This window comes from Sinohyriopsis cumingii, chromosome 14 (genome assembly GCF_028554795.1).
Source record: "Sinohyriopsis cumingii isolate HCF-2022 chromosome 14, ASM2855479v2, whole genome shotgun sequence".
NCBI lineage: Eukaryota > Metazoa > Mollusca > Bivalvia > Unionida > Unionidae > Sinohyriopsis > Sinohyriopsis cumingii.
Genome location: NC_142974.1, coordinates 92,255,670 through 92,276,176, shown reverse-complemented (window position 1 = coordinate 92,276,176; position 20,507 = coordinate 92,255,670). Strand labels below are relative to the sequence as shown.

Below are 20,507 nucleotides of genomic sequence, written 5' to 3'. Positions count from 1 at the left end.
AAAACGGTTTACCTACCTGCTATTTTATTTCTGGCAGCGATCCATCTCTAGCAAGTCGGGTCTCCCTTATTGCTGCCAAGTCGATATTGTATCGTGCTAGTTCTCTGGCGATAAGGGATGCCCGTCTTTTGGGTGTTACCACCTTGTTTCTGTCCATGAGAGTACGGACATTCCATGGTCCTATGAAAGTTTATTTTACCCCGGTTTCTTTGTTCTGTTAGGTTCTGTGTTTCAACCGCATTGGATGATGATCTGCCAATCGAGGTAAACTGGCCACCTTTTCTAAACCCCTCGTTTTACAGGTGAGTACTGTTGTCCTGTAAGGGGCTGCTCAGTCACCCCGGATGCTGCCGACTCCTCCGCTGCCCTGGATACAGAGAAAAACAACCACTTGTCCAAGAGCTGCCTAAGTACAGACTTGTGACTACGACTGCCAGTGGTCGCCTCCACCTGTCAGTTCGCCACTCCCCATCGACGCAGGACTTTTTAAAAGCATTAGTCAAGTCACAAATCGGTTGCACAATGAAACCTGTGCAGGAGAGCTTTTAAAGTGCGAAATTCGTTGCAAAAGGACGGTCCCTCTCTCTTGGCCGCGGAACCCGGTTCCAAGTGGCACGAAGAATTGCTACGGCTGGAGACTCGTTTGGCTCCATTGGATGTCCATGACTTCTAATGTGCCTCGTTAATGCCTTTGGTACTCCATAACACCTTGCTCCTCCGCCATCGTGACTGTTGGGCGGATCTCTTCCGCCAGAGATCAGACTTTACATGGAAGGGAGGCAGGTCTCTCTATTTACCCCATGGGGGGGGGGCAGTGGTCGGTGTGACGCCAGGGCCAGTCAACACACAGGTGGGCCTGCACGTCACATATATGGGGTCTTCTGCTGCTCCAAGATCCCCTTCAGTTCAGCCTGGGGTCGAATGATGCCCAGTTACTGTTTGTTGATTCTGATTTAAATAGCACATGACCAGATATCTTAAATACTGATTTCTGTTTAGACATTCATTCCTCTGTAATATATGAAACCAGGTTGGAATTTAAGTCGCACAGTGGAAAAACATAAGATACACATGTCAGCAATCTGATTAAAATCAGATCTCCGCTGTTATACATGACGATATGACAGCGACCACATCAGATTGCACATGGCAGTTCTGTCATTTGCACATAAGATTCTTACTCCCTCATTTGCATCATGCCACTGCTCTCAATATAAAGCACGATGGTCATTCTTTCAGCGAATCACAGAGTATAAGTGGAATGTACCAATATATATATATATATATACTTGATGCTACAAGAATGCAAACACTTGAAGAGATTTTAAATTTCCAACCTGCGACTGTGATAAAAATGACACATTTACTTGATCACTTTTATGAATATTTTTATACATTTACTTCCATAGTTTTAGCTAGCCAAGGTAAAATGAGCATCAATTTATCTGAATAAAAATACCAGATTAGCACACACACACACACACACACACACACACACATAGAACATGGGATCACATGTGTCAAGGATTGATAAACAAAATAAATTGACAACGAACAGTACAAAACTAGTATCTAACTCGCATGAGCGCTTTGACTCTTAATGAGTCTTTTTCAATGGCAAAAACAAAACATAGACAAGACAAACAAATAAAACAGAAAAACCGTTGTGTTTGCAAACCTTTACATGACTATTTCTACAGGAATGAAATCTTTAAATTTATTATGTTTCAACTAGTTTTTTTTCAATTTGTTGCGGATGCCGGAAAATATTATATATTGACAAAATAATTCGATGAGCCATAATGACATCTGTTATTTTATGTAACTTTATGTAAGCGCAAATTATATTCTGGATGTTTCATTAGTACGGTAGTAATTACAAGCTCTCGGGTGACTAATAAGCAAATTTAGAGAAATATTTAAAAGAAAATGTGTCGGCTGCAAAAAGATAATTGTATTTGTGCATGGCTGTCTTTTTCTAGTTATTCTTGGTTTAAGCGGCTAAGTTTCAATGTTCTAAGGAGGCGTATCCAGTAAGGTTAATTTTCTTTCCTCGTTTCGGAACTCCAGTTGAAGTTGTGAGCAAATGAAATAATTGTTATATCACTGAAAGTATGCCAACGATAGGGGAAGTGTTCTGCGATTGGGCTTCTGTACAGCTTATTTGATTTCCAATCTGATCTGTGAAGGTTGATCCTTTTGCCTATCTTTTCCAGTTTCTCAGACATTCTGAATGCTACAGATCTTACATGTGATGAGATAAATTTCAATCTCTGTTTTTCACGTTTGGTTTGGACCATGAAAGTTCAATTTTCTCTAGTTACTGTGCTAGAAAATGCCCTGGTCTCTATCATAAATTGACAGGGTTTGCATCTTTTATCGTCATAGAGGCCAGATTACTAGGGTGGTCTTGGTTAGTGATTGGCTTCTCCCAGACTAGGATGTCCTTGAGAATTTTGGTTAGTAATCTGGCCCCTGTGGCGATAACATGTTAACATATGATACAGCCCATGACATTTTCTTGCACAGTGATTACGTCTGTGCATTGATGAATATATAGCAGTCCACAGCCTCACAGATCTTTCTGTTTGTGTTAAGTCGCAGGAAAGTCTCATTTTCACTACTTTCATGAAAACATTCTGATCATTTTCTGTCATGCTTAGACGAGTCACTTGGAGATCGCATCCATCCGCATCTATAATTACTACCTCCCTTTTGAATAATGCCGACATTTTCTGTAGTCCCGAGAAAACAACTCATTGTGGCATCCAGCACATTGGAAGCTGGCACTGAATGGTTCTAGCATTACCACGTGATTCGTTTGAACATTAAACTGCAGCAGGCTTTAACATTTGGACTGAGATTCTTCACTTTAGAGTAATATCAGTCAGAAATATGACTCCTTTATCAAGTGGAATTTTTCTCTGGTTTTATATTTTAAAAAAGTTTTTATTCTAGTGTAGCCTTTCACGTTTTCCTTCAATCTAAATGTATGAAGATGTCCAAATAAATTATCCTAAAAATCTATCAATGCAGTGAAAACTCCCTAAACTGGTTTACTTCTTACTTAACCGATAAAGTGCAAAAAGTATCTTTAAATGGTCAACTTTCTGAAAGTAAAAACATTAATTGTGAAGCACCACAGGGCTCTATCCTTTGACCTCTTTTATTCATTCTATTTATCAGTGATTTATCTCTTAACACTGGAACTTCAATTTCTTCCACTGACCTCTACGCAGATGATACAGCACTATCTGAGATGGTTAAAACCAAAATGGTACTTGAAAATAACTTACACGATGCTCTCAACAGACTTCAAGTATGATGCAAGGAAAACAGTATTATCATAAACACAGAAAGAAAAAAAGCCCTACTAGTTACAACACAACAAAAACGAGCAAGGATAGATAGCGACAAACTCCAGGTTCTATTTGACAATGTGAGACTTAATATGACTTCTCAAGATTGAATTCTTGGTGTATTCGTAGATAGCAATCTTACTTGGTCTATTCACATTAAACATCTTTCAAAAAAGGTTAATTCTTATCTTTGACTACTGAGGAAAATCAAAACATACATTCATCTTCAGTATAGGGTCATCTTCTATAAAAGTTACATTGAGCCATATCTGGACAACTGTAATATAATTTGGGGTAACTTCTAATACAAACATAACACAAATTTTAAGACAATTTTCAGGATGCAATGAATAATATAAAGGTTTTAACGATACATGAAAGAATATTTCTTAGAAAGACCAAATTGATGTATAAAGTATCCAGAAAAGCCATTCCTGTGTATCTAAGCAATATCTTTCACCAAAGAGATGCTGATGGTACTCCAAATTAAAGGTCCATAAGAAGTAAAATACATTATACCAAGACCAAAGAAGGAATTGTTTAAAAAATGTTTTCAATATACTGGTCCAGTGATATGGAACAACATTCCCAGTGACATAATTAAGAGAGGCTAGAAAGCATTTCTTCTATTCATAATCAATGTCTTAAATGGATAAAATATTTAGAAAATTGAACAGTTCTAGTACAAAAAAGATTGCCTGCCTTTCTGTAATCTTGCATCATTTTCATAGTTGAATTTTTCAATGCAGGATGATATTTTATGTTTTATATATGTTTATGTTTTCACAGATGCCTGTGCATGTGTTCCATGCTCGATAATTTGAATTTTAAAGTTACTTAATTATTTAGTATCAAGCCAGGTTCTTCACATCATGTTGTTTATACTGTATATATTGTACATAACACATAGAAAGCCTCAAGGTAGATTAGTTCTGTAACTAATTGAGTTACCTTATCTAAATAAAGTCTTTATTATTATTATTATTATTATTAGTAGTAGTAGTAGTATTGTTTATATAACTAGCAAAAGCCTTGCAACCTTGATACCAAAGAACTCCATCATCACTCCAATACTATAACATCTGAGAGCTCTCCACCATCACTACCTAAGTTAGTACTCTCTAACTAAAGTATTCTGAGTCTACGAGAAATCGTCACTACCAATATTGCCTATTATTATTATGGTACTACCAATTACTGGATGGCCCTTGTCTCATTAACGCATAGTTGAAAAGAATACCCACTGATGATTCTAATAAAGGAATATAGATACTTACGACATTTGTAAACTTGGATTTTCGTTAAAATCAAATTTAAATTGAAATCTTTAAATAAATTATGTAACATATTTTAAAACTATTACTCTTCATGGAGCGTTTAACTTATAATTTAATGGTTAATTTATAGTAATTTCTATATTTTATTACTGCTGAAAAATATTTACGGTATATTTTATGTGTTTATCTTCAACAATAAATTTGCAATGAAATTTTTACTTTTGTGAATATTTTACAGTTAACAATATAAAAATCCGTAACTATAATCGGTAATGGCCTTTTCTATGCTTATAAAGATGTATGACCCTGATAGGACACATGTTACAATTAGGTATTACTCCAGGTTCCGCACTCATGAATTTAGTCCATGTCTATTTTCAAAGTATTTTTTCCTCTCTTTTTTGTAGGTGATAGTTGCATTAAATTTAGGCGTTCGGTGATTTATATTCATTTAATGGAGCTTTTTTGTTTATAATACGAGCATTGTGGTGTGATTGTATGGTTCTGATGACAGTGCAAGGTGACTACTGAGGCCTTGTTGCTGACCAGGAAGTGGAATCTGGGATCCATTGTATGTTCTTTGGTTTACATTTCAGCATGTAGTTTATTTATTTATTCAAAAACAAAGATTATTACTAATGATCTGATTCACAATATTTTTAGGCGTGGAGTATAGTTCTCTACGAAAATGGAGGATGCCATCAAAATTTTAAAAAATTGTTGTATATCTGCACAAATAGTGAGGTACGGTTGGATATACGCCACTTACGTCCTGAAAATTAAGGTACAATAAGGTTCAAAATTAAAATGATCTTGATAATTAATTAATTTAGGTTTTTATTTTCAAACTTTTATTCCTATAAAGAAATGAGTAGTTCCTAAATTATGGCTTAGTCACAGGCAGTTTTGTGACAAAAATGCCTCCTCACGCTCTACTAGGCATGCGATGTGTCTTTCGGTCATTTATTTGTGGACTCTCTTCACAACAGATGTTGCCACGTTCCAAAATTTGTATGTGCTCTTGATTACTTCCCATCTTGATAACAAGTTCAACATGGAAACATTTTGGGAAATGACAAGTTACAAGCTTTCTCACAGAGAAAAATATAACGTTAATCCAAAGTAAAGCTGTAGCTATAGTACGACAGTTACATTAGTAACAAAAACAATATCAGCCGATGCTATAGTTACATTAGTAGCAATGGCAATATCAACTGTTGCTATATTTACACAAGTAGCTACGACAATATCAACATTTTCTCTATTTGTATAAAATCTGTTAGTGAGATAAGTTGGTTGTCCTTGATTTCTGGGAGAATTTGCTTTACTTGCTTTTTGCACTTTTAAGACTTAATCAAACTATACAAGTAAGCAATTTGAGAAATATTTTTAAAAGTAAACCTTAGCTGCTCCAGCAATCATGAATTTCAAAATAAAGAATTGACTCTTTCTTCATGGTCAGACTTTATCTTGTGATCTGTGTTTCTAAATCGGACTTTGTCCATGCTGCAGTGCAGTTTCATTTTCAGATTTTACAGTAGCAATATTCTCATCGGCGATGTGATATTTCAAAAAAATATCAATATAATCATTCAAATGTACTTTTGCCCACTTTACCTTCTTTTTGTACCTTTAGATTCCTTGTTGCACTGTCACAGATTGTTCATCAGTTTTTGTAATACCTTTGTTTTGTTCTTGCTTTTGTTTTGCTACATCAGCATTAATGGGGGAGTGAGTAACCCGAGTTTCAACGAGTCACTGGATATATGTAGATTGGTATCGTATCCGATGATACGACCCCTTTTCATCAGCATGTCAGTCAGTTTTATAATTAAAAAATGTCCAACAGTATCTACTATTTCGTCTTTGATTCTCTTGTGTATGGTTGGCATTGTCATGACGTGTACCTGTGTCACAACCTTGTTCTCCTAAAATGAATAGCTCCATTAATCTTTAACAGTGTCTAATAACTATCAAAACAGACTTTGTAATAGATGTCTTGTTTTGCATCTGTAAATCTAATGCACGGATTACGTCAGATCATGTACTCTGAGTTAACCTTGACACGCTTTCATCTGTCAGACCAATGCTATATGGTAGAAAGAAGCATGCATAACCTGTTGGTTCATCGGTATCTGCCATCAAACTAACTGAAAACTGACTGTTATTTATCCATCTATACAACTGAAATGAAGTTTAAAAACAAATGGGAAAGAACTGGACTATTCCCCCTCCCCCGACCGAGTGTAAAGAGGCACTGGCCTTTAGATGCATACATTAATTTCGTGATCTTTTAAATCATTTTTTTTTACCCTTGGGGAAAAAGTGTTAGGGTCAGCAACAAAAAACATGGAAGTTTCTGATCAAATTAATCTTAATATTTTATTTTATTTTAGCCCAGTCCTAATTTTAAGAAAAAGAAAACAGTTTTCAAATGAAAAACATATAAGTTATCTTTCTGTGTGTTTTAAAAAGAACATAATGGTCCGGCCAGTCATAGCAATGTCAATGTCATTTAGACTGAAAGACTGCTAGTGTTATCCTGTGTGAATATTCATATCCAACTCATAGGAATCATAATATGGAGGGGAAAAAATCAAAACCACACATTGTATATACACCTTTATATGTGTAGAGGTCTTTGATTGCAATTAATTGATTACCAGTTTAACAAAGTATCAGTTAATAATTATTATTTTCAAAATTGTGTTAAATAGTTTAAATAATAACATGCTGTGATAGTAGTATTCAAAGAAGTTTTATGTTCGAATTAGTATTCTTTAAACGGATAGGACTTTAATTATTCATTATTTGCATGTAATGATTGTTTATTTCTCGTTTCTCTCATTCATACATTTTATTATTTGGTTCCAGAATACCATCGTGGTTTAACATACGATAATATGAATCATAAACTAATGAGGTCGTATACACACACACACACACACACACACACACACACACATATATATATATATATATATATAAACTTGTGGGTGATTATAGACAGAATTGCCTAGAAATCATTATATAAGGCAAGTAGGTTTCTCGTTATGCAAATAAACATGAATGAAACAAGTCTCAGTATTATGACATTTTTCACAGACCGTTTGCATGACGGTAGGTATGTTCATTCTCTATAACTTTTCATAGCTTTAAGCAATGAAAATGAAATCTGCATGATTGTGTTTATCTCAAACAGACCTTTCCGTTGGCATATAATATATGCTATTGTTATTAATATTAACACAACAACAAAAAATGGTTTGACATTGCAATTTACTGAGGCATCACATACATGATTTCTTCGTCCGCCTGAGTTCGAGCCTCGGCTCCACCAGCTTGGGCATGTGGGAAAGCTTGCCAGTAGCTTCCCGTGGGTAGGTGATGCTTCCTCGACCAGAAATACTGGCCACAATACACAGCCTATTATAGGCTGAAAAATGACATTACACACCACAAAACCAAGCCAAACCATATTTTTTACTGTAGCCAATGAACACGGAATGCTCCCAGCATATATTCAGGATTTGCAATCGGTACAACACTGCCATTTCCGTCAAATCTTTTCGTTCTCGACTTCGAGCAAAAGGCAAAGGATACTGCGACTGTTGACCATAACGATTGATTTAGAAGATGCGAACTACGTTCGACTTCTTCTGGTTGGTGGTGACAGTTCCGAGCTGTAATGGGAGATAACCCATTGCAAAGAGTGTAGCGGCGGGAACGTAAACAAGCAAGTGTGAGGTCTTTTGCATCCACCCATTTTACGGATAGTTATTGTGACTAATAGACTGTTAAAAATATGCAGTTTACGCAGTTTTTTTAAAATTTTTACCACAAGATATCGGGTCCTAACGGGGTGGTGGGGGTCTGGTAGCGGATGGTGGGGTCTAACATTAGGGTGAGGGTGGAAGGTCTCGTGCTATTTTTACGGTATTTAGAAGTTGCAGAATTGTGATCGTTCTTCATTTCTTATGCTTGCAGTTTGAAACCTACTCTGCTATAGTTGATGCAGGGATGCTTGTCATTTTATGACCTGAACGCATTTTACGTTTTAAGACAACACCCCATCCCCACCACAACCAGCCTAACAAATAAAGCAAAAGAACAATAATAAAAATAAACTACGTAGACCGCGCAGACACAGGTATCATAGACCCATCGGTTTGGCACATATAAACACATGCTTTCACATTTTCTGAAATATTTTCTTTTTATTGTGATATATCATTCATGTAAAACAATAGTTATATTGGCAAAGTATGCATCTCAAATGATATATTTCATCATTCTCTTGTTGGCATGTTTTCAGCCAGAAGAGCATGTCGGAAAGTTTGTGTTGCATGTCATTAGTGTGCATAATGCATAATGTTCTTATAAAAAAGTGTATTGCATGTCATTAGTGTGCGTAATGCTCTTATAAAAATAAAGTGTGTATTGCATGTCATTAGTGTGCATAATGCTCTTATAAAAATAAAGTTTGTGTTGCATGTCACCCCACCCAAATTCTTGGGGACAGCCATGTGGCTGTGTTGTGATGTGAAGTTGATTTACCCAGTGAGTATAGTTATTAACGTTTTGTATGAGAGGACTTGCAGATTGGAAAACAGAATTAGCCAACTGGATTTTTTCTGCATGTATCTTTGTTTCAATTCACAGCCTATATTGATAGGACTTTTGACAAATTTTTCTGTCAGTTTGACTTGGTGTTGATCGTTGTAAACAAATGTTTTTGTTCTTATGATGACAATGAGGTATGACTTCTTAAGAACTGGGAGATTATGATACTGCATCAAAACAAGAGGAGAGATGATATATTGCATCGTACGTGTTAGTCTTTGTCCATGATACCATATGCCCATTCTCTCCTTTATATTATACATATGACATGGAACTTACTCTGCACGTTAGGTATAGATTGTCCACTTAGCAAGGTGAATCATGCTGAATAATCAAGTTTTTGGACCAAAGCATCAGAATTAAATAAAAAAATTGTGGGGCCAAACAGGATACAATGTCTACTATTCAGAGGTATGGCCTCACATCATCTTCATTATGTACAAAAGAAGTTGTTATATGTAAAACCAGCATGCCTTTATATATAAACTTATGTTTGGCCTATATGAGAGTGCAAGAAGAAAAATAATTATGCATTTTTTGCATAAAAGGTTATTAGATTCATCCTAATGGAAACTTTTTGGAAATGCTTTTAGACCAAACTACATTAATTGTTTGCATTTGTTTTAAATGTAAGAAATTCACTCAAAGACTAATTTCGGATGGTTGTTTTGTCATTGGGTAACATAACCTGAAGGTTTTGATTTACTTTGATTAATTCTTGCTGAGTTATGCCACCTTTCTTGATGCAATGATAAATGATAGGTTCTCTCTCAGAACCTCACAGCAGCTTCTGGTAATTTTTCAACAGTATATGAAGGAACAATATAGGTAGGATTCATTCGTCTAAATATTCAGCCATGGGAAAGTTATATAAATATTAGTGCATTTTCAGGATTAAAAATTTAATTTGAATATTTAGTACCTGAAATATAGGACATTTTGGACTGTAACATGTGGAACCCTCCCCACCTTACACTTTCAATCCCTTATATTATGGGTCTATATTCCTGTGATCTTTTCATCCTTAGCAGCTTCTTGAAACAATGAATTTAGCCTGTAAAGGATTCCTTGACTTTGCATCCATAGGATGTTACAATATTCTCATGATTTTATATTTACAGCTGCAAATTCAGAATTAGAAGTTGAATTGTGTGATGTCAACCAAGTCTCAACACATTATACTTTGAATACCTGGGTCTTTCCCCAAATATACTTTTTTGCATATTAATAGGTGAACAGTTACATGATTAAATTCTGTACAGTTGAGTTTATTTCTCTGTTACTGCTAAAATAAAGCACATAATTACAGTTAAGTATCAAGCAACAATGGGACAAATTGACTGCAGGAGCACGTTTAAGTTAGCCAGTTTTGAGAATAAGTTTGGTCTTCAGTGTGCATGGATGGTCCCTTTCCTCTGTTATGTATAACTTATATTGAAATAGTTTCAGATTGATCCTTATTTTAATGCTGTAGTTTCCCAAATAGTCACTCAGAGTGGATATACTAGGAAATTTTCCATTCCTCGTTTGTATTCTATTTAACTTTAGTAATTTTAACATGATGAAGCTGAAAACACTTGACACAGATATGTGAATGAGATGATCATTTATATTGCAGATCAATGATCAATGAATCTGACATCTTACTTATCATACAAAATGCTCCGGTGGCCTAAATGGTTAGAGCATCTGCCTTGGATGTGAGATGTCATGGGTTTGAACCCCAGCCGAGTCATGCCAAAGAATTATATAAATGGTACTAACAGCTACCTTACTTGGCAGCATTTGGCATTAAGAGGTTAGGGTTAAGACTGGTCAGCCTGGTATCAGATGATGTGACTGGGTGGGACATGATGACACATTTCTCACGCATGCGACAAAAGAAATCTACCTGTTTTGCTAACCTTACTTTTTCTATCTCAGTTTGGTTATCTCAGACCTGTCATCTCAGTCATGGTGTCCATGTGCTCAGAACTACTTTTAAAAAGAAACTCTTGCTGACTTCTGATGTGCGTGATGGAAATGTTATAAAATGTAACAGATATGTAACAAAATGAAATTCACTTGTTAAGCATCTTAAGGTCTCTCCAACTTTTATAACACTATAGAAAACATTTTGACAGAGACAGAGAGAGTTGAGCCATTTGATAGAGCTCCAGACACATGGGCAATACACATCACTGGCCACACAAAAACGAATATAAGTGATACTGCAAAGTTAGCAAAAACCAGAAATGCGTTATGTCAAACTGGTTTCCTATAACTTTGTCAAATGCCCACAAATTCCTCAGTTGAATCAAATATAATAATGTGATTGCAAATGAAAACTCCTGCACTTACCAACCAGAGTGGTTCATTCATTTGTGCTATTCCACAAAAAGATTTCCATGTAGCATATCATTGCACTAGTGATAGCAACACTTGCCATATTTCCAGGACAGAAAATATAAATTTCCAACGAAATCATGAATTAGAAATTTCCTGATGTCACTACACACTTTGTTAGAACTGTACCCTGTTTGTCAACCAGCAAATGTTTAAGACTTCTATATGACTAAATCCATGGGAACGGACCTTCTCTAATCCTGCTGCGTCATACCAAAGACTTATGACAATAGTATTGTCAGCTGCCTTGCTTGGTGCTCAGCGATAAGAGGTTAGTGTTGTGACTGTTCAGTCTGGTGTCAGGATAATGTGACTGGGCAGGACATGATGCTACATGTCTGCGGCATGATGCCCCAGTGCTAGACATCACTATAAACTATCACACTGCAGACATCATAGCGATAGGACTGAAAAATAGTTAAAGCTACGTTAAAAATAAAAAACAACACAAGCACACCAACCAAGAATGGATGAAAGTTAAAACTTTACCATATAAAGGATATAAATTATTTATTTTCAATTTCATATGGCATGCATTGATTAAATGTGATAATATAGTAATAATTTTAAATGATTTTAAGTTTCCATTTTCTCATGCATAGAAGTTGTATACTAAGGGCTGAATGATCACCCCATTATCCTCATTAACATATTCATCTTAATGCGTAGTAAAAAACATGTGGCTTGAGATGCCCATTGTGTAATACTTAAACAAAAGTGTGTGGCTTGAGATGCCCATTGTGTAATACTTAAACAAAAGCGTGTGGCTTGAGATGCCCATTGTGTAATACTTAAACAAAAGTGTGTGGCTTGAGATGCCCATTGTGTAATACTTAAACAAAGCATGTGGCTTGAGATGCCCACTGTATAATACTTACAACACATAACAGTTATAACTTTTTTCTTAATTTTTTTCCTTCCTTTTTTAAGAGCAGCATATGTAGCTAGTCCCCAATTAGATAATTATTCAAATTATCATGAAAGATTACAAAACCTGGTGACCTTTATATAGAGTGAGAAGCAATAATAGTACCTGATGAATACTGCTAACTAAATTGCAAGGGTGCAGGTTCTTTTTATTTAGTTGGAAACAGATGGGTGAGAATGCATAGGCTTGTTTGAAGACAGATAATATAACCCTTGACTGTGATTTCCTTGTCTCGGTCCAGTTCCCAAGATAGATTCTATTAGTATGTTGTTGTTGTTGTTGTTGTAGGGTTTAATGCCATTTTTCAGCACACGATAGGCTATACATGGTGGCCAGTATTAATGGTGGATGAAGAACCCGGGAAAACCCCGGAAAGAACCACCCACCATGAGAAGCTACTGGCAAGCTTTCTCACATACCCACATTGGCTGAATCCGAGACTCGAACCCACGCAGACAGAGGTGAGATGGCAGTAATTCGTAACGGAGAGTGCTTTAGACCACTTGGCTGCTTGGGATCCCCCTATTAGTATTTAGAATGATGCCCCAGTTCTAGACATCACTAAAAACTGCCACACTGTAGACATCATAGCAATATAACTCATATTATTAAAGCTACATTAAAACACACACACTCATCACATAAAGTTCAGCACGGACATGACAAAATTATGTTGTCCTATACCGCTTAGGTGGCTTTGTGGTTAGAGCGTCCACCTTGGATGCGGAAGGTCGTGTGTTCGATCCCTGGCCAAGTCATACCAAAGACTTACAAAAATGGTACTAACAGCTGCCTCGCTTGGCGCTCAGCATTAAGAGGTTAGTGTTAGGACTGGTTGGCCTGGTGTCAGGACAATGTGACTGGGTGGGACATCATGCTGCATGTCTGTGGCATGATGCCTCAGTGCTTGGCAGCACTATAAACTGCGACACTGCAGACATCATAGCAATATGACTGAAAAATTGTTAAAGCTACATTAAAAATCCAAATTGTACACACACACAAATTGGCAATCAAAACAGAATTTTAACAAATAATAACTGATGATCTTGTATCTCCACAGATATAATCAGTGTTTGAAACTTAAATTGTAGAAGGTTCATGAATAGATCAACAGGTATAATCTGTGATATGTTCGTTACCAAGTATCATGCTGTATTTGATTAATTGTCAATGGATTTAGGTTTGGAACCTCATATAATAATAATAATAATAATAATAATGAGGACTTTGCATAACGCCTAATCTTTAGAAGCTCCAAGCGCTTTACAACATTAGACAACACCTATAAGATAAAAAAACATATACAATGATATGATTACAAAAACAAACACGATGAAATTAGAAAACATTAAAAACATGCTGAAAATATTTAAGGTAGGAAACATTATTAGGTCTTTAAGTTTGTTATTGCAGTCGAAATAAGTGATACTTACTCTTCTCTTCTGACAATCATATACTCATTATTCCCACTGTGCAAACAAAGTCATATGGACAGTGTTCTTTTGCATATCAGGGCTCAGCAACGTGGAATGAATTGCCCACTGAACTTAGACACAAAAATACAGTGATCACATTCAAGAGTGCTCTCAAATCTCACTTATTCCGACTGCAATAACAAACTTAAATGACTATACCTTCATTCTGAGTCTTTCTTTTTTCATCAACAGTTACTGTTTATGTTTATCTTTTTTGATAATTTTGATTATTGGCATGTAATTTTAATATGCAAACAAAAGAGTTCTTTATTTGAAAAATACATATAACATGATTTCCTTAAAACAACACATTTTATTTTACCTTTGTTTGGTTTATTTGACTTGTGATATTATGTTGTCATATTTTGGGTCACACTCAGAAATTTCCCATGAGCAAGTTCAGTTTTCCTGTCAGATTGCCCTGGGCAAACTGACTTTTATAAAATTTGTAAAGTCTGTTACAATAATGTTACTGTGTACTACAGTAAAACCTGTATTGTGAGACGACTGCTGTGAAAGACCACCTGTCTTGAGAGACCAGGTTATCCTTGCACAGATTTATTGGTTATATAGTTTTATTACCTGTCCTGAGACCACCTGTATTGAGAGACCATTATTTTTTTGCAGAAGGGTTGGTATTTCAAGAGAGGTTCTGTACTAGCAATTAGAATATAATAAAGTGTGTCATATTTGCGGTGTTTATTTGAAGTCAGATAACCAAAATACATGGTGTAATGACAAAAGTCTCTACATACAAAATAACCTAGCTTTTCTGTTCTGCATGAAAATTTATTTGAAGTAGATTTTAAATGACATGTAGTGAGACATTATGATACTGTAATTGTAATTAGTAATTGAAGGTTTATGAAGGAATTTTATCATTTCCAGCTGATTGAGCTTTACAGTATAATTCTGTGTTTGTAAAACACATATCCCCATGTTTCCCTGTTTTGACCTCCAAACCAAGGTTTCAGCCTTTTGGGTAGGTAGGTTCCCAAGGGTAAAGACTGTCCCAGGGCAAATTTCAGTTGGATATGTGTATTTATCTTTTTGTGTCCAGTAAGTGCATATATGGGCCAAGAGTTGGGATCTCAATAGTTTCCAAGATATAACACAGGGGCCAAGTCCATGTTGGTAAGGATGGACCACATGGTCAGTGACAGCAGATACATGCGTATATTTCTCTTGGTTATAGGGTAGGGATCTATAGAGTTTTATGATCCAGGATTAAGTTTGGTCTGGGTGGGGATGTGTGGATGGTTGGGGAAAGATTCACGTGGTCCACTTAGTATCTCGTGTATTAAGACTTAGTTTATTGATCACATCATTCCTCAGATATGAGAGACAACTCATTAATTGTTTGAAATTTATATAAAAATTGTCCCTAGCTCCTGTCCAGGAATAAGTTAAAAATTCCAAACGTTTTGGCACAATTTATACCAACAGGACTATATCTGTCTTTAATGGTGTAGGAGTTCAAGGACAATACTAGCAATCGACAGATAGGGAAATTTTGGCAGGTACCATGGCCAGATAAACTGCAGGGTAAATTTTCACTAAGCCTAGCTTGGCTGGGCACTTGTCTGTCCATTATAGTGGGGCCACTTAAAGATAGTGAAAATGTTAAAGGCTGCCAAATAGCCTACAATATCTCCATCCTGTACTTTGTATTCTATGATTGCATTGCATTTTGTTTCACAGTGGAAGTGCAAAACAAAAGATTTACAATTATCAGATTTGAATATATTTTCATATACAAATGTTAATTAACTCTCTTTCCCTTTTCTTTTTTCAGGATAAGAGATTAGAAGTTCTAATAATTGGTAGCATTTATTTCCAAATTGTATGGACATGGAAAGCAAAGTGGAAGGTATGTTAAATTTGATAAAAGCCAGCTATTGGATTCCAGTGTTAGAGTTTCATTATTTTCATCTATTTAAACAGATTAGACTGACTAATCAATCTCACAAGTAAGCCACCATTTGATTCAAAGTTTATTTTGCCCATAACCTGGAAGTTCAAGATGATTATCTTTCAAAAAGGGCTCTTTAAATGTATATCCAGGGCACTTGTCTTTTGGAGATTTGAGCTTGCCCCAAAGTATGATAACATAATAAAACACTTAAAGTAATTTTTTTTAAAGTCAAATAAAGTGCTGGGTGTTTGAAATAAATGACATAATTATGATTTTACAAATAAACAACTTATGTTTTTCTTTTATCTTTGTTTGTACTGTAAAATCATATACTGATAATTAAAGTTGTCAAAAAATATACACAGGGCTGATCAATTTTTTTACCGACTTGTCCAGGAAAAGTGGTTCCATAACATTATTTTGTCCCACTACATTTTCACGTTTCCTGATATTTCAGATTTTGCCCAAGTTTGATGACACATATGCATTTTAATCCATTTTAAAAGCAAAAGAAAGAATATGCAACAAAATTATTTCTTCAGAGGGTTTCATTTTCAGGTTTTGCCACTGTCATATTATCTTATATATACAATATCTTGTATATACATTACCTTGTATATAGGTTATCTTATATATACGTTATCTTATATATACGTTATCTTATATATATTGTTTCTTGCTGTTATGGTAATATCAGTACTCCAAGCAGCAAGAATGGAAAGGACTTTTCTGATATTCAGAGTTTCCTGAATGTCTTTGAAGACTTGTTTGATTGACAGAAGAAAGACTCTTCCCCTAAGTCTATTGCTATAATTTGTAACAAGTTTAAGACTTCTTCTCCTGAAGCGCATGCAGCATTTCCATATTAAATAATGGTTTTCCATATTGGGCAGGGCTGTGTTAAAGATAGATTTCATGTAATTTGTTTATCATTTCATTCTCATTTGGTTTTTGACAGGCCTTTCCTGTTGTGTGTTAGCAGCACTAACTTAAGGGATTTGCTGCACATGCTGGCTAGTGTCATGCATATACTGTACATGCTGGCTAGTGTCATGCATATATTGTACATGCTGGCTAGTGTCATGCATATACTGTACATGCTGGCTAGTGTCATGCATATACTGTACATGCTGGCAAGTGTCATGCATATACTGTACATGCTGGCTAGTGTCATGCATATACTGTACATGCTGGCTAGTGTCATGCATATATTGTACATTCTGGCTAGTGTCATGCATATACTGTACATGCTGGCTAGTGTCATGCATATACTGTACATGATGGCTAGTGTCATGCATATACTCTACTGCACAGGCTTTCTAAGGTTAAAAAACCTGTAATGAGACAAATCTGAATTTATCAGTTCTTTTGACAAATACACTGGCTGAATTCCAACCTGTGACCATTTCAGATATTGTTTGAAAGATCCGCCAAAAAAAATCTTTACTTCAGAGTGCATATACAGTATAGCCCTGCTGTAACTCAAGAGTATGGGTCCATAAAACCTGACCATGTTACGTCCGAACAGCCACTTAACTGAAGATTCATGCACCAAAAGAATGGAAGGTTGGGGGGGGGGGTAATAAAAGCAGGCACAAATATATGTGGTTCATTAGCACAGTTAGCATCATAATATATATTAAACATCAACATTTTTTCTTTATTAAACAAGTACTTAAAACATTTGTTAAATGTTAAGTATTTATATTTTATGTATACAAAATCTGAAACATAAATGTAAATAGTTGTGTACATGCACACATCAGTCAAATCTTTTCTTATCCATAATAGTAATTGCATAAAAAATGTGCATCAAGAAGCTTAATTTCTGTAATACAAACATTTGCTTTGTCCATTTGAATCCATTTAAGATCTTGCTAATTAATAAATTATGAAATGGGTTTTTCCCCACAAGATTCATATTAGCTGGATATGTCCAAAGGGTCTGATGTCTGACTGACAATGAAATGCATAATTCAGACATCATTTTTTTAAAAGGAAACGTGTATTTAGGCTTGAATAGTACATGTGCTTCAGCTGAAAAAGACAATTGCAAGGAGAATTAAACAGGAATGCATGCACGCAAACTGTCTGAACCCAGTTTGGGCGTAAAGCGTTCAACTGTGTGGGTTCAGAGCGAATTCCTTTTTAAAAAATGTTGATTTATTCTCTAAAGGACAGAGGGAAAAAATATAAAATAAATCCAGTATTTATTCTGTTACATTTAAGGTTTTATACTAAGGTAAAACCAATTAAGTATTAAATTTTCTAAAATATAAGTTTAATTCACTAAATTATAAAATCAAACAGAGCAAAAGAGTTAAAAATAGATTACAGTTTATGAGGTCCATAATATTATCTTAAATTGTACTATAAATTTCACATCAATCTGGAAACCATACAGAGGTTTTCTGAGTTAAGGTTCTAATGTGTTTATGTGCTAAGGAGCTAACACCACTGATAAATAAGTTCTATATCCAAAAGCTTTTACTTCATGTTAATCCTATGAAAGTTGAATATTACTTAAGTCCTTGAACGTTTCTTTTAATCCAACTGGATTATTTAAATTTTCAAGTCTTGGAATAATTTCACATGATCCTCAAGGTATTGTCTACATTAGAAGAAATGTTTTCACTCAGGTAGTCGATGCACATATTATAAATAAATAATGATTTCCTCTCACAACTCATACACAACTAGCATATGAACTGAAGAATCCTAATACAGTGTTTTCTTTTATATGGTCTCTCTGTGTGCATCAAATCAACAAAATGTGAATGACTAAAATGATTTCTAAACATTTAAATTCTTAAAAAGTGAAATACTTAAATACTTAACAGGCATGTTCTGGCCTCAGATTATTCAGCTAATCAACAACTAGGGCATACATGACATCTCTACAGAACAAATGTTCTCCATGCACTCCTAGTGTCATGCAGTGTTGACATGATCTACATTTAAATGATGTGTGGCATACTTGGACCAAAATACAGTATGTTGACTTGATCTTGGCATTCAGTCATGATGAATGAAATGCTATATATGTTGTACATGTACTTTTACTGTAACACATGCCAACTGTGGAATAAAAAATTAAATGTCATTAACCCTAACAACTTAAATAAGACTATATTATAAATTAATAACAGATATAAATAATTATTGACACATTTGTTTTACATCTGTGACTCTCTTTTATTGTTGAGCAGCAGGGAATATAATGTTTGATTATATTAGCCAATCTCTCCACCCCTATAGATTACATGGATTTTTATACTGTGAGTATGGACCAATCCTCACATGTGTCCTTTGGTCAGGCACAATCTCATTAGTGCAATTAATTTTTGATGGCTTACTATGAAACTTGGTAAATAGCTTTATCATCACTTGGAAAAGCATGTTTGACAGCTAACTTTGCTCATGCAGTTTTTGTTAAGAGTTTTGGCTCTATTTTGTCATGTGTCTTACTGAACACAATCTCATTAGTTTGGCTGATCCAAATGTATATGATGGATTGCTATCAAAGTTGCTGAGTAATATGGTGATCTCCAGAAGATGCAGATATTGACAGATCAGTTTGCCTTTGCGATTTTTGTTAGAGTTGTTGCCCTTTTCTGGCTGCTTAATGCAGTGCAAAACATGATCTTGTTAGCACAACTGATGATACAGTTTGTAATGGATTTATGTTGAAGTTGGGATGTATTATTGTAAGTGTCTGAAGAGGCACATATTGACAAATCATTTTGCTCTCATTATGTGTATTTGAGTCATTGCTTATTCTGTCATTCAGATGAATGCAGTGTAAGACAAAATCTGGTGAATGCAACTTGTCTTGCAGGTTGTGGCACACCTTGTCTAGGGACCTTCATCTGTCATTCTTCCATCAATATTTGCTTTCATCCACACTGGAGCCCATATTTCAGATCTGATTTTGATAAATCTTGGAACATTTACTCATATAATTAAGATCTCTGAGAGTTTGATAATGAGTGAGATCCATGCACAACATTGAGATAATCTTTCATCTGACCTTGTCATCTGTCTTAGCGCCATATGTTTTCAGACACAGCTTTTCATATTTCTGTACAAATCTGTTAAAATGTTTACTATTTTACCATTCATGCCCTTGCATATTATTGATGACCATATGCTGTACTTCATCAAAAGCCTGTATAAATTTGACAAAAAGGCAATAAAATATACCTTTTCTTTTGGACATATATTTCTGAGTTAAACCCTGAATAATAAAGATAATGCCGTATGTGGAGTATTTTGTCCTAAACCCTTCTTGTGCTTCGTCTATCAGACCATTGTCTTTTGCCCACTTGTATATACTTGTATTCAGTATATCAGTAAAGACTTTGCATAGAGTATCAATAAGAGAAATACCTCTGTAATTGTTTGGATCGCTCTTATCACCACTTATATATAGGACAGATAATACTCTTCTCCCATTGTTTATGAAAATAACCAGATTCAAAGATGTTGTTGAATAGAGCATTAAGGAATGGTGAGATAGTTTCATTCATGCACTTATAAAAA

At 35.1% G+C, this 20,507-nt stretch overlaps 1 protein-coding gene across 1 annotated transcript in view; it reads left to right on the top strand.

The window, feature by feature from the left end:
* Nucleotides 1-15,842: 15,842 nt before the first annotated feature.
* LOC149784394 (coiled-coil domain-containing protein 73-like) overlaps nt 15,843-20,507 on the top strand; it is a 100,236-nt gene continuing 95,571 nt past the window's right edge. Inside the window, exon 1 of the mRNA XM_089932449.1 lies at nt 15,843-15,920. Coding sequence (XP_089788575.1) covers nt 15,896-15,920 — 25 coding nt within the window. The 5' untranslated portion in view covers nt 15,843-15,895. The remainder of the gene's footprint in view (nt 15,921-20,507) is intronic.